Raw genomic sequence first — 15,602 nt, 5'->3', positions numbered from 1 at the left:
CAAGAGGGAAACCAGACAGTGACGGACGGCCAAGATTTTGAACGTGCCAGAGATCCATCTGATCGTCTGAGAGCCAGATTGATGATCGTTCAGGTGATAAATCAGGCGTTGTGACCCCCATCGAACGGCACTTAACTGGGTAACTGATCTGGCTGATTCCGTACAGTGTCTGAACGGCTTTAGGGTTCATGGCAACAAACTGGAGATGAAATGAAATGAATGTTTCCCAACAAGCACCAGTATCAGTACAGTAATATCAGTGGACAGGTGACCTACAGGCCTATAGGACCTCCGAATCCTCCTCCGGATGAGGCCTGTCCAGATAAAGGCCCCGAGGGTCCATACTGTACCTCACAGTCATGTCTAATTTTGGTTACTGCGGCAACGGCAGGGATTAGGAGCGTGATGAGGGAGGGGCTCCTCTAACAAGACTGGTCATATGCATAATTCATGTAAACGAGCCAGGAACAGAGAGGGGGGGCAGGAGGAGTTGATGCGTGATGAGCACTTCCCAAAGACACACAGCAAATCACAAATAACACGAAGAGCTAACTATAAACTAATTGATATTACAATATTAATGTGGATATTTACTTATTTGTAAAACATCAACACACATGCACATTTACCAATTCCAGTTAAACATCCAGCCATATGTGCCATAGCCTTTATAGCCACACTTGTTTACAGCCAGCTCACACGCAAAGACATCAACAACATATCTAATTAACGCTTTATTCACTGAAGCAAAAATCACGTGAAGCTGAAGCGATGAAGCTTTAACCCCACACTGCAGCTGAAGCTCGGAGAACGCTCTCATCCTGCGGAAGGACAGAGGGTCATGTCAACAATGTTTGTCTTTTCAATCATGAACAGATGTCTTAAGGGACGAGATTATGGCTGCGATTTCACTGTCACTGAACATGCATATCACCAAAGCGTGAATGTGCGTGTTAGAGTCTGAGTGTCTGTATTAGTGAACTTGAATCCACTTGTTTATGTATATGTTGCTTCTCTGTGGACATGACAAATGTGTCGCCCCTTCAGCGTGTGCTACACCAAGATGCCACCTTCCACCGCCCGCCCCTCAAAAACACACACACATACACACTGCCACCTCTGCGCCCTCGCTCTCCTCTTCCTGCCCCCCCACCCCACCTGCATAATAATCCCCCCCCCCCCCCTCTGTCTTCCCTGCCAGAGCGCCCATGTCCAAACCAAACACAACAGATCAACAACTCGGCATGCAGATCGTGTCACAGGATAAATTATGCGCAGCGTGTCAGCTTCATACGTGGGCTCTCGGCTGGCTGTCCGTGACATGTGTCAGGGTGCCCCTGCATCTCCGCCGCGCAACGCTAATGACGTGGTGCCGGGTTAGCCTCCGATGCACCCCACCCCACCTCTCCGCCTGCCCTCAACCACCCCAACCCTTTCTAACCCTTCACCCACTCATCTACCACCACCAGCCCCCACCCATCACACGACGGTGAGACAGTGTGTCACCTCCAGAAGGGCGGAAGGGGGAAAAAAACTCTGGTTTTAGGTGGATAAAGATGGACACCAGTGTGTGGTCCAGTGTGAGAGTGTGGTGGTTGAGGGCCTTTAGATAGAAGAGTTTCACCAATATGGAATGTTAAAGGTCAGCAGTATTATTAATAAGTACCGGTACTCAGTATATTTGATATATCAAAGATCAAACATTTAAAATCATGTTTTTCCCTCTGAAATGTTTTTTCGTCAAATGGAAAAAAATAGAAAAGTAGGGAACCCATGAATTATTTTTAATTATGAATAATAATTATAATATTATTAATCCATTGTAATCAATATGACAATTATTTTTCCACTCAGAGGTATACAACATTAAACCAAATGCCAAAGGCCAGTATCAGCTCTGTATATCGGTCTAACCCTTTTACATACACAACATGACATGTAAGACCTTTTTAAAACAATTTACCGGTCTCCCCTTCCCCCTTCCCCTCAAATCTCTACCTTCTCTCCCTGCTCAAGATGGTGCATTTTTTATTTATGCCCTGTTTTTTTTTTTGTTTTTAGTCTTTGTATGCAAATCCTGTCTGACTTGTCTGAATTATGTGTGTCTGTCCGGGAGCCTCTGTGATTCGGAGTGACTGAGGATTGCACACACGGTGATTGCATCCACTGGGCCTACTCTGAGCCTTGCATAAGTAATTGAGATGTCAGTATGTGTTCTCATATTCCCACAACAAAACTGTAGGAAAACATGCACTGTTGAAGGTCATTTGAATAATTCCTTAATGGAAGGGAGGCTTTGTTTTTCGGGATGCATGAAAAAGCAAATGTCAATGATCAAAATCAAGCAGCATCATATCTCATGGAGGCAGCACTGATTCCTGGAGCACTTCACCCTCTATCTCCTTCTCCTTCTCTCTGAAAAGATAGATAAGGGATAAGTGTCTTTGTGCATATCAAACACAACACAAGCTTGTATTTCTCAAGGGTCTTTTTGAAACACAAATTGGTTTTGAGACATTTTCTATGTTGACCTCTTTGATTTGAAATAGGAAATGACAGGGACATTCTCATATTCAGAATCAACTGGGAGGTCAATGACTGAATCATACATACACGCAGGATAATGGGAAATATGTCATTAATCTTTCATATGTGGGTTATTATTGTAGCTATAGACGTGTTCCCTGGTGATCAGGCAAATAGAGATAGATTAGGTGTTATACAGAGAGAGAGGTGTGCATAGTAAACATGTAACAGATATATTTAAAGTGAACATCATGTCGGAATCTCAGAGATTAAGAATTTATATCAACACTTCATGATTTCATGGTTTATTATATGTCTAAATTCAAGTCAAATAAATGGAGAAACAAAACAAACCCCTATAAAAGAGAATGGATAGGTATCGCATCTTGTTTTGTAAAACCACATTCCTCATCCGACCAAGATGGAGGAAACATTTCATCCCCTGTATTCTTTGTGTTTTGTCCGGGCTTGTGATGGATGAAGGGGTCCGGCAATACACCTACAGTTCTCATCCACCACCACATCATAACTAAAGGCTTGGCAGACTGAGATGATCTCATACATCCGTTAGCCTGCCGCTGTCAAACACCATCATTCTCCAAAGACAACTCTGTCACATCAACCCTCCCACCGCAAAATGAACCCACCTTGATAAAAGACTGCCGCGTGTCCATCAAAAAATACAAATACACTGCCGCTGACACCAGCCAGAGTGCTGCACTCTCAGTTACAGTGAGTATCAAACTGTAGGACTCTAATTTTCAAAAAGTGCAATCTTGTACAGCTTCATTGATGTATCTGGATCAAAAGGCGACTAATAAATACATACGTTAAAAAGATTTTATTATAAACAAAATGTGCACTGACTGTCATTGACTTCATCAGGTAACCTGTATAGCTAATGTTATGCTCAACAATAAGAGGGCTGGTTAAAGCTACAGTATGTAAAAGTACACTCTGGTTAAAATCTTTGAAAGAAATGGGTTAGATCTTTAATTCTCATTCCTTCCTAAATGTTCTAATGCACCATAAAAGTCTTATGTAAATTCTTCTAAAGGTTTTCCAGTAAGACTACAGCAGGTTTTGCTATTAACATTTGGGAGACATTTATTTTGTATGCGCAAAATGATATAACTTCAAGGAAACATTTGATAAGATAAAAAAACGCAGAAAATCGAACCTGTTCAGAAAACTTTATGGACAAAACTTTTGCCACAATGTGAGGTTGTATTTAGTTTTAAATGTGTGATCATTTGCAAGTGTCTCAAAATGAAAAAGAAGAAACAGAACCTTTTATGGTACTATGCAGAACCCTTTTTGGTTAGTGTGTATGGAAAGTAGGATTGTCACAGATCCTGCACTGCATTTTACAGTATGCAACATAATTGAATCAAGTCTACACACTGACTCAAATCAACATAAAAATAGACCGAGGCAGGTATCTTGTGAAAACGTGAATACTGATAACTTCTTCCTGAATGCAATTTGCACAATGAGGTGTTTTATCAGGATCCAAACAGATTTCTGCGACTTTAGTTCCTGATCCAGTGCAAAGGCTCTCAGTCCTCGTTGCTTTGTTTGTCGATTCTCTGTCAGACATTGTTTGTTTGGTTTGAGGTACTTCGGAAGGGTATTAAACCATACGTCGGAGTTGTGTGCAAAGTTGAAGATTTTAGAGACGGCAGACAAGCGCGTCAGGATCCTCAGAAGGCGCTTTATCTTTGTTTCTGGCTGACAATGATCTTCATGACGCTATACAAACCAGGAACAAGGACCATGAACATATAAAACCTAACAAAAGACCTGTCAGGAAACCACAGGTGTGAGTGTGTGTTTCCACTGAGCATACATACATTGGAGGTAATAACAAACCTTGGAGCTTTAGAGGTAAACTTCTGAGGAAACATCAGAAGCACTTCTTTCCCTCCTCTATTTAACTTCTCTGTGATCTGCTAACCATAGAGTGACACCTCTCTATCATTGTCTCTTACAGATGACACAAATTAACACAGTATACTTGATGTAATGTAAGAGTGTAAAGAGTACACACTCCCATGCAAACACGAATATATCCCTGTTCTATCTCGGCAGAGGCAGGCACGAGTTATGCAGGTTAATACTCCCTCCCCGTGTTCCCACCAGCCCAGGTAATTTTGTTATTCCATTTGTGCCTTCTGTCTACACCCAGCCCTGTCTGCTGTACATAATGGTCCCAGCCCTGGGAGGAAGCAGGCATTTACTTATACAAAACCTTGAGGAAATCCCTACCAATCCTCGGGGCTCACGTTCAGCAGCGCCCAAAACACAAAGGCTATGCAAATCTGCCCAGCCTGCATTTATCTACCCTCGGTTTCCGTTTGCGCCACGGGAACCAGCATTGTGCCGTGCGTGGCGATTATCGCATGTAATTTACATAGAATACGCACAGGAAACAGTGCACTGATCTCTAACAAAGCAGGGAAGAGTCTCTATCGGCTCAGCTGCTATCTGACGGCACAGCAAAATTACAGGTTTAGCTGTGGGGTATTAAACCTACAAGGTGTTTTTTATTTCTGGTGTGCAGGGAACACTATCTCCTCCAAATGTTGCTTGTTTATCTGCCTTGTTTGTTTTATAACCCAACTCTAGCAGCCCCATTCCGAGGAAGCTGCATCTTCAGCCGGGGCTAATCTGCCCTCTGCCTGTGTTTCCTTTGTCACTGAATCCATGTATCAACACAGCGAGGTGCAGCCAGATCGAGGAGGTGTGTAACTGCACAAAGACACTCGTGCTAATATAGCTGGGAGAGAGTGAGTGTGTGTGACTGACTCAGCCGACACGAGGCATGTTGTGAGTGTCAGGGAAGGGAAGTCATAACACTGCAGCATGGCGTCATTCATACAAAGGCTGGCACTGTAAGTACTCTATCAGAAAGTTGAGACATGAGGGTGAGATGCGAGATCACAATCCTGATGCAAACGCTTTACCTTCAGGGCTGCCCGAGGAAGAAAACCCCACAACCTGCTGGGGGTCATCTAAAGGTCAGCATACACATCGGTTCACTTTCGGCTCTCACTAAAGCTAAATGTTAAGGGCGTGGTATTGAATAAAGTCAGGCGTGAAACATACATACAACACAAAGCAGAGAAAGTTGTGAGAAAAAGCTGTGGGAAAGTTCAACATAAGAGATTGAAAGACTTATTCTGACATATTCTGTCATGCTCTGCAAGCAACTATGCAAACATTAATTTACAGGAAACTAAGTCAATTGACATGGAAATGGCAATGGTTTTCTGCACTGAACTATATTCTTCACTGATTTTACACAATCCCACGCTGGTGGTGAAATCAAAAAGGTTCAGCCAATAAACCTGTCCATGTTAACACTGCCGAAGTGACACTTTATCCTGCAAAGATGTTTTGTCTGAAGAAACCTGCTAAACACAGATAGACATGTTGAAAACGTGGCATTTACTGCACACGTGCATTCAATTCTGGCTCTGACGAATGATGCAACCGACATAAGGTCATGTCTGAAATATCAAGTTTCACAGCTTCACTGTACCATGCACATGACAAAAATCAGAGACAGCTGATCAGTTGAATAGAGACAGCTCCTCGCTTATGTATCAAATAGATAGTTGTGTTAATCATTGGTTGGTTCAGTGTGGCCAGTCAGGAGGCTATATCAAGCAGAACAGACACCCATCTGATTTTGTTCCGAGAAGGCAGGCAATAGTACACCGCCGTCATTAATATAACACTGATTCTTTCAGAACGGGCCCTCCGAAGGCCAGTCACAAGCCTAGCATGAGTTTCTTACAGTACAATAGGCTGCCTTACAAGCTTATCATCCCCGTCATCTTCATCATTATAATAATCATCGGCAGTATAATACGGCTCAGTCATCAGTATGTCACCAGTGACTTTTCTTTTTCTCTTAACATTTTGCAAACATAAAAGCAGACCTGTTGCATAACATAAAATATGTACTAACAGGGAAAAGCATATTTTGAATCACGTCTGCAAGGCATAAGTATAACCAAAAAAAAGAATCTTGCTACACTGGGTTAGGATTTGATACGGGTGTGATTGGTTTGTGATTGTCACCAAGCAAATGCTAGAGTGAATGTCGAGTTTGGTGCACCGCCATAACAAATGAACACACAACCACAAAAGTATGACTGTTAACAACTGCTTTGGGGTTTATTTTACAATTGAGAAAGAAATGAAACAAACTAATTGGTGCTAAAAAGTTTTTTTTTTTACAATATTGTCGATAAAACATTGAAATGTATAGTCATTGTGCATCGCTTATTTATTTTCCACACCATTTCATGCATCAAATTGGATGCAAGTATAATTAAAATCATTTCTGTAAACCAAGCCAAAGAAGCTAAATTTGTATTTTCTTTAAAAAAGGACATTTTTGTAGCTCTACAGCATATATCTATATACACCATCTGTTTTTATTTTTTTTAATCATTTTTGTATATAAAATGACAATATAAAAGTTAGAGAATGCACACACCTTAAGATACAAAGAATGTTGAGCCGTTTCAAATGGTAAGATATGTCTTATGGAGTACTGACATTTCACTGGTAATCATTTACATGTAACGGACTGTTCTCTTTACAGTTGAATAAAGCGACACAATTTAGAAAGAGAATGTTGTAACAAACCATACAACTGGAAAATTGCTATAAGGTGATACTTCACAACAAGGAAAGGTTTTTTGAGCAAACTTGCATACTGACGGCCATTCGTTTTAACTGATTGACTCGTAACCAGAAGCAGCATTTCAGTTTTTCCAAATGTTCACATGATCTTTTTTCTAATACACTGACAGATTTATGAGCAGGCCATTCATCATCAGAAACATTGCAGTGACAGGAACTAAAAAGGAGAGGGGGGAAATGATAATCCTTGATCTTTTAAAATCAATCTGATTTTGACAAATGCAAGATATTTCAAAACATGTTTTCTTTACAAATTCAAATTTCAACTGTCTAAGGTGCTACTTCAGTCTTTCAGGGTATTCTTTCATTCTTTTGGTGTATACATTTAATTTTCACCTTCTTCATATCAAGTATTATACAGTTTTCTCTTCCACAAATTATTTTTCCACTCACCACTTTTACCGTTGAAGCAGTAGTTGTATTTTTGCCATGAAAAGATTAAAATTTTGTGTTTAACCTTGATTCACTAAAATACATGCACAGATCAGACAAATAGCATATAAATATATTACAAAATAAGTGTAAAAAAGCTTGGCAAAACAAAAACAAATCAACATGAAAAGACATGGTCCAGTCAGGCAGTTATTACAACAAAGAATAATAAGACCGATATTTTTCTGGCGGCTCAGTTTGGCCCAGTGCAGTAACTGTGAACAATGTCATTTTAGTGCAATGAAATTCTAGTCAGTTCCACAGCTGTCAGTCTCTACTCTCAGCACGAGACCCCACTTAAACCTTCTCCATCTTGTCTAGCTTCTCCAGTTTCTCCAAAGCAGTGACAAACACCAGGTGGTCCTCTGGAGACTTGCCGTGGGTCTTGCTGAGATGCAGCTTGACTGCGTGTTTGCTGACGAATGTCCGATTGCAAAGTCTGCACTGGTACACAGAGCCTGTGTCGTCCTCTGCCGTGGTCAAGGCTGACAGGGGCCTGCCGAATGTCATTTTGTCTGTGATCACCTTTGAGGCAGCCTGCTGCTCCCGAAGGTGCTCAGTTGACAGTTTGGACAGGTCATTCAAGCTGAAGCCCAGGTGAGACTCCAGGTGGCCGATGTAGGAGGAGGGAGTCCTGAACTGGGAGGCACAGTCACCACAAAGGAACACAGGCTGGCACGAGTCCATGTTCTTGAGAAACTTGGTGCCCCCAGTCCGTCTCAGCTGGTACTTGACATTTGCCAACCAGTGGGATATGGTGGTCATGGAGAGGCCTGTGAACTTACAGATGTGGACCCTTTCCTGGGGGCCCAGGTCAGTCATGGCAAAGCGGCCCTCTGAGGTCTCCCTCAGGCTGGAGACAAACTGTGCCTGGAGGATGAGGAGGTGCTGGGGATTCCAGTTGGATTGCCTCCCTTTCCTCTTCTGCACAGGGGAGAGGTCCTCTAGGGCGTCCTCAAATGCGCTGCCGTCGGCATCCGACTTCTCTGAGATGGAGGAGGGGGTTGAAGATTTTGGTGTCAGTCTCCCAGTGAGGTTCTTTACCATATCAGAAATGTCCATCAGAGCATTCTCTCTCAGAGGAGAGGAGACTGAGTCAGGGAGGGAAATGAGGGGTTTGTTACCATTTACACTAGTATTGGTCAAGAGCACACTGCTGCTGCTGTTGTTGTTGTTGTTATTGTTGCTGTTAATGGTGGCCTTACTTTTACTGAGGTCTATGGGCTGGTCACTGCTTTCATACAACTGATAGTGGTTGATGGGCTCAGCTGGCTTGCCCTGAGGAGTTGGTTTGAAAGGTGGCTTATCCATCATGCAGTTGCTGATTTTGTAAAGCATAGATAGTGGGTCTGCAGCTGGGCTTACAGGTTTGGAGGCCTTACCCAGGTGTGTGTTCATGATTGACTGGAGTGCACTGAGAGGGTTGATGAACGGACTTTCCGGTGAGTGATCAGTGATGATGCCAAGACTGTTGCCATTAGTTACTGGGGATTGGCACATCTCGGAGCCATTCTTCGAATGGTTGTTGTGGCCATCGACTAGGCTCTCTTTGGGCTCCTTCTTGCAAATGAGCTCTGAATCTACACTGCCTGGGCTGCTACTTCTCATACCTGATGGTTTACCTACAGAAAGGTCATTTGGAGATACTAATTGTTCTCTCTGCTCTCTCAGTGCAGGAGAGGGGGATTTTACTAACGATGGGGGCCGGCATCGTTCCAGGCTCACCATCTTCTCCTCCTTTTCTTTCTTCACATTGGCCGCTTTCCCTGTCACTTTCTCCACAAGCTCCTCCATGGCAGTGACATTGCTCCTGAGAGGGGTAGGGGAGGAAGGGCTCCGAGGTGAGTGGATGACTGAGTTGGGGTCAGTCACAAGGCCTCGTAGCCCACTGTTAAACATCGGCTGCATCTGCATACTCTGGACCATTGGGGGTAGAACACTAGAGTGCTTCATGGAACCCTGCAGCTGGTAGGCTGCATGAATGCTAGGGTAGCCACCCCATGTGGGTGTGCCTGTCTGGGCCTTGCTGATGGCACTGGATACTGTGTTCTCAAGGGATTTAAGAATATCTAAACCCCCTTTTGGCTGTCTCCTCCAGATCTTCTTCTCTAAGGTATTTATAAGATGTGGCGTTAGTCTCAGATTTCTCACCCGAGTCATCTCTCTCTTCCTTGATTTTTCTCTCCATTGGCTCACCACCTTCGACCTTTTCATCCTCGCCTCCTTCTCTCTTTTCCTCTGAGCCAGAGGAGAGGGCAGGGGACACTGGCTGGGATTTTACACCACTGGGAACAGGGAGTCTGGTGGTGGTCGGTGGTAGTGGGATTGACTGAATCTTCTCTTCCACAACTGGATCAAAAACCAGCTGTTTGCCCTTTTTTGATGCAGAATTTGTAACCTTCAAAAAGTGACCAGTAACCATCATGTGGGCAGTCAGCTGTTGGAGTGTATCATGAGAGCTCCCGCACTCCATGCATTTGAGGATCTGGGCTTTACGAGCTTCAAACTGCCATGTGTAGCTGGCACCATTCTGGTAGCCATAGCGGTTGTTTGGTGTAACATAGGGGTTAGCTGCAGACTTTGCATCTTTGCCAACATCCCCAAGGGAAACACCACCACTACCAGCATGGATAGAGTCTGGAGAGCATGGGGACAATATAGCATCATGGATAGCTCGTTTTTTCGCTGAATTGGACAACAGCTTAGTGGCCAAAGCTGGCATTGGTTCTTTGAGAGGCACTTTCTGGTAATGCTTGGTCTTGATCATATGAACACTTAGATCTTGCAGAGACTCAAATGAGTGGCCACAGTACATGCACTTCAGTACCTTCTGGGCATCCTCTTTCCCTTCCATCTCCATCAGGGAGCGCTTACGTGGTTTGGACCAGCGCTTTCCCTGATCTTCCTCTTTGTCCTTGTTGTCATCTCGATAGTGGCCCGTCTCATTCATGTGGACTGTTAAACCCACCAGCGTGTCATAGGCAGCGCTGCAGTCTTTGCAGCGAAACTTGCTTGCACCAGTGAAAACAGAACCATACAGCTTGTTGTTCTGCCGGTAGAGCTGCACTGTGCTGAAGAGGCTGGGCTCTGGTAAAAGGTGGTAGGGGTTCTGCTGAAAAGTTTTGGCAAGTGCTGCCTGGTGCCAGTCATAGGCTACGCCACTACCATTGCTAGCCCCACCACCACTGCTCCCACTGAAGCTGGTTGCACTATGGCTGCTAACAGAGCTAGCTGCTATGCCATTAGTATTGCCACTTGCATTGCCTGTGTGTGTGTGGTTGACCGTGGCGCTGGAACTCCTGCCGTTGTGGTGACTGCTAGCCATGTTAACCCCGCTGCTCTTGTTTGTGGTCGTAGTTGTGGAGACAGAAGCAGTAATGGCGGGCTCTGGAGTGGTGAGGGTACTGTTGACACTTCCGGCTGCTGCAGGCTTAGATTTCATTAAGTCCATGGTGATGCTGGACCAAGAGGCATCTGAGATGAGGTTTGCATATACGGCTTTCATCTGTGCCAGGCTATCCTGGAAAGAGAGGCCGTTGTTGGGGCGGAAGGGCAAAGCCGTGCCTTCCCTCTCCTGACCGTCCCTGGAAGAGGTGCTCTTGAAGTCCGTCAGCCGGTCGCTGACATCACTGAGTGGAGACCCGTATCCAGCGTCAGGGTTAGTGCCATTGCTGAGTGGAGAATCTCTATAGCTAGGCGGCTGGCCTCCATCCACATCTTCCTCTTCCTCGTTGCCCAGAAACTCAGTGTCCTGGCCGTCTAATGAGAGTCCATCATCCTGCAGGTGCTCTTCCTCATCGTGATCGTCTGCCTTAAGCTCGTCTTCAGGCATATACGCTGGAGAGAAAGAGAGTAAGAGAGAGAAGACAAAAAGGGAGAAAAGAAGAGAAGAAAAAAGAGGTCAGCTCAGTGAAATTAAAGATTTACAGCACACCAACAGGACCACTGTCAAAATAACATTGGATGAATACTCAACGATGGGAAATGTAGGCTTTTACTCTCATCCAATGTTAGTGTGTGTATGCATGCATGCATGAATTTGTGTGTATTTCACACACATGTGGCTCTGAAAAGCCAGTGGTGAAAAAAGCCTCCAAGGGAAAAATAAATCACTGAGCTTCTGACAGTTGTCCTTTTCCTTCCCAACTCCCTATTCCTCCACACATGCCTCATGTTCCCCAGGAAATGACTGGCTGTTTGGCCTTGTTAGCCAGCTGCATGCTTGCATGTTCAACCCCCCCTTTCTCTTTCTTTCTCTCTTCCCAAAGCTTTATTGCCTTTCACTCATCAAGAAAACTCCTCACATGTTTAGGTTATGCAACTGATTGGGGAGGGAAAGAAACAAAACACTAATTTGGAGATATTGCAGCATTTCCTAACCCACTCTGATGAGCTGAAGGTCATTTTCATTTGAGCTAATAAGCAGAAACTGGCAAAACAATGGTACTTAAATTGAGAATGCAACAATGATTGTTGAAGGAAGGAGTCTGGAGTTTTAGAAAATACTACTACTGTGCTCCAAAATAGCATGGACAATGCTTAACAAAAAGACAGATTAAAAGAGGAAAGGCAACTACACAAGGCTGAGATGTAACAGGTTTACCAGTAAAGTGTGTAAAGGCAAATACGATAGAAGGCTAGACCATGTGTGTGTATTTGCATGCTACGGAAGACACGGCAAGCATCAGTAAGTAGGAGAGACAGGAAGTGGTTAGGGGGAGAACAAGTGAATGAAAAGTAGATGTGGGGGAGAAAGAAAAAGTGAGCAGGAGGTGGTGGGTTTGGTGGGCGGGGAAAGGAGGTTTCAAGAGAAAAGGGAGAAAGAAGAGAGAGAGAGAGGGTGAGGGAGGCAGGGAGACAGGAAAGACAGCCCCCTAGCTTCTTCCTTTATCTCCTTCCTGCATGGTGAGATGTGTGTCCTAGATGCCAGTATCAGTCTCTCCTGATGAAACAGATGTGCTGTCAGCTTCAAACGGCACGCTAACCTGTCATATCATAATCTAAGTGGACATAATACCTGATATATATACACTGGCAACATTTACTGCTGCCTGAGAAGAGATGGGTGGAGGAGGTGGGGGAGGTGAGCAGCTGTACCATCGACTGTGACTGCGTGATGATGTGCATGCGTGTGCGTGTGAGTGCCTCAGTAAGTGCCTGTTTGCGAATGCGCGTTTTCCCGTACGCTCACCTCCCGATGCCTATGTGTGTACTTTACAGCTCATACATGTTTGCTCTTACAGTGCGAAACCTGAACCCACCGACCATAACATTGCCTATAAGTCTGAGTTTGCTGTGTGCTACTGATACACCCTTCTCCAAATGAGCAACACACTCCCCTAACGTCTGACAGGATTTCAGTGAAATGAGAGCACTACAGGAGAACCTGGCTGCGCTTCAATCCCACTGACAGACTGAGACCGAGACAGTTTCTAAAACTCCTGAAAATCCCCAACACAGCAGATTAGCATTATGTGCTGTACTCTCTACAACACATCTGCTGAGTGTCTTCTGTTACAGTGCCTTCCCCCCTCGCTAACCCGCTTCCAGAACAGGAGGCTATCAATACATATGAGCCATTTAATATACAAAGCATCCTGCAGAACGGCTATCCATTCTTCACAAGCCCACACGAACAGTGCAAACATACAGTAGGAATTACCTCTACGAATCAGTTACAAGGGCTGCAGCCAAAAAATAGCTAAACCCTGATAGTTGGCAGTGCTTAATACACACACAGTCGCACAGATACACACACAGAGAGACAGCAGGAATGAGAAGCAGCAGATCAGAAATATCACTGGGTGAGTGACAAAACACAGACTGCAGCAGGGAGGGGCTTGGAACAATGAGCAGGTCGCCAGGGAACCCTTTGACGATCCCTGTCAATCAATGCCTGTCCTGCCATGTTGTCATGGAAACAACAAAGAGGGAGATATCAAAAGCACACAGACAAAAGACTGGCAGAGACAGACATCTGTAAAAATCACAGGCAGCAAGTGGACGGTTTCGCAAACCATAATTGTAAAACGTTAGTGATGAAACGTGGCTAACGTTAGTCTGAAATAAATTATCTCCCCATCTTGTTTGAGATGCTGCATCCATTCTGACAAGATACTAAAACCTGAAGCGTGAGGAAAGAAAAATATTCAGTTCAATCACTGCAACTTGAAGATGTGTGATTCTGACTGGCGAACAGATTAGGCTCCTTTTCTCGTCCTGGACGCACATATGTGGAGCAACACCAGCAGCAAGGGGCGGGCTTGGGAAGGGGCAGGGCTGGCGTGCCGTCCCTGGCGGTTTGGTTTGCCGAGCGGGTGATGGCTGTGAGCAGGGCCATCTGCACGGGCGCCAAAGCGCCTGTCACTTTTGCTCGGGGACGTGCCGCCATCAAGGCGACAGGCGGCAGCGTGGCCAGGATAGCACTGTAGACTCTCTGTCAGAAGCAGCAGCGATCAAGCCCGCCACCAGCCACGCCAGATCACCAACAACACAAACCGAGGAAGCAGGAATTAGCATCCAAGTGTATCACTGATCTCCCAATGCCTACACATATGGTTAATACACTGTTAACAAATAGGGATCTAAAATATGTTAAGTACCAAAAAGGGTTTGTAGGAGCCCCTTTGGATGTTATAAAGAGCCTTTTTAAAAATGCATAATGCACAAATGGATTGACATACACACTTTGTGGTGCTAAAGGAGGTGTTGTAAAAGGTTTTGCTACCAAATATACTTTGGGAAACAGACCTTTATTTGAATAGAGATTAGAGATCAAGTGTGTGTTTGGTTCTCATCTATTATTCGTATTTAAATGAGAGAGTTCTGAAGTCTGCATGAAGGACCATGATTCTGATTTTAACCTTATATGCGAAGATTAAAGAATGTTACATGTCATTACAGATTTTGCATTTGTAATGTGTGATCAGGTTTGTGCATTTAGCACTAGTTCTCAGAGACCAGACCAGAGCTAAGAGTGTGCTGAGTCCTATTGTGCTACACTTTGTTATGATGTTTTCTAATGAAAAGCCTGGAGTGGACGCCCCTCAACACAACACTGGGCCTCACAATGGGACAACACGATCGACCCTGAGTACAGATCATCTCCAAAACATTCTCCCTCACTCACACACGGCTTGACTTTGTGTATGACTTGATTTTTGTAAACGATACCAAATGAAATATACCCGGCGTACACGTCAGCCTTCTGGCAAGGAGCAAAGCAGAAACATATCACTCCTTTTCAAAACTTTCAACTTTCAAAGCTATCTGTCTCCGCCCTACCCAATTTTTTTTTGTCTTCTCCCTTTGCTTTGCTGAGAGTCTGCTGGTTGTTAAATCAATAAAACTCTCTGTCAGGCTCGCGAAGCTTCACCATTTGGCCGATGTCAAAGCCAAACAAACCAGATAAGAAAGGCAGAGAGGCGATGAAACGAGAGAGGAAAAAGAAGGGGATGAAACCAGTTAGCCTCCCCTCACCACCACCACCTCCACCAGCCCTATTTCTCCAACACCCCTCCTTCTATTTATTTACACACATTTCTTTATTTATTTGATGTGAGTTTGGGAAGAGGGGGCAATCACAGCAGTCATTTGCGGCACTAATGTCCAATCACGGGCCCCTTCACTCATGTGATTTAGGCAGTGTAGGAGTGGGTTCGCAGCAGAGAATGGCTGGGTGTCTGTGTGGGGGGGGGCAGAGGCCGTTTAGGCCGGCCCCTAATAGGAAACTGGCAGTCTTATTCCTTCCCCAGATTCTGTTTGTCACCCCGCTCTCCATTACGTGCCTCTCAACCCTGATGGCTTTGGACAGTAGCTGATCAAAAAGCCATCGCTTGACCTACACGCTGTGGCAGAACGAGCCTCGCGCCCTGTACAGGCAGAGTGGGGAGAGGGAGATGAGATAGACGAGAAGGGGGAGAAGG

General features: G+C 44.7%; 1 protein-coding gene across 1 annotated transcript in view; it reads right to left on the bottom strand.

Annotated features, from left to right (window-relative positions):
• Nucleotides 1–6,686: 6,686 nt before the first annotated feature.
• Nucleotides 6,687–15,602, bottom strand: part of LOC115020825 (teashirt homolog 1-like) — a 36,364-nt gene continuing 27,448 nt past the window's right edge. The window contains 2 exon segments of the mRNA XM_029450823.1: nt 6,687–9,762; nt 9,764–11,514. Of these exon segments, the coding sequence (XP_029306683.1) occupies nt 7,975–9,762; nt 9,764–11,514 (3,539 nt within the window). The 3' untranslated portion in view covers nt 6,687–7,974.

Source organism: Cottoperca gobio, chromosome 16 (assembly GCF_900634415.1).
Source record: "Cottoperca gobio chromosome 16, fCotGob3.1, whole genome shotgun sequence".
NCBI lineage: Eukaryota > Metazoa > Chordata > Actinopteri > Perciformes > Bovichtidae > Cottoperca > Cottoperca gobio.
Note: the sequence above shows the minus strand (reverse complement) of the source record. Positions and strands in the feature narration are given on the sequence as shown.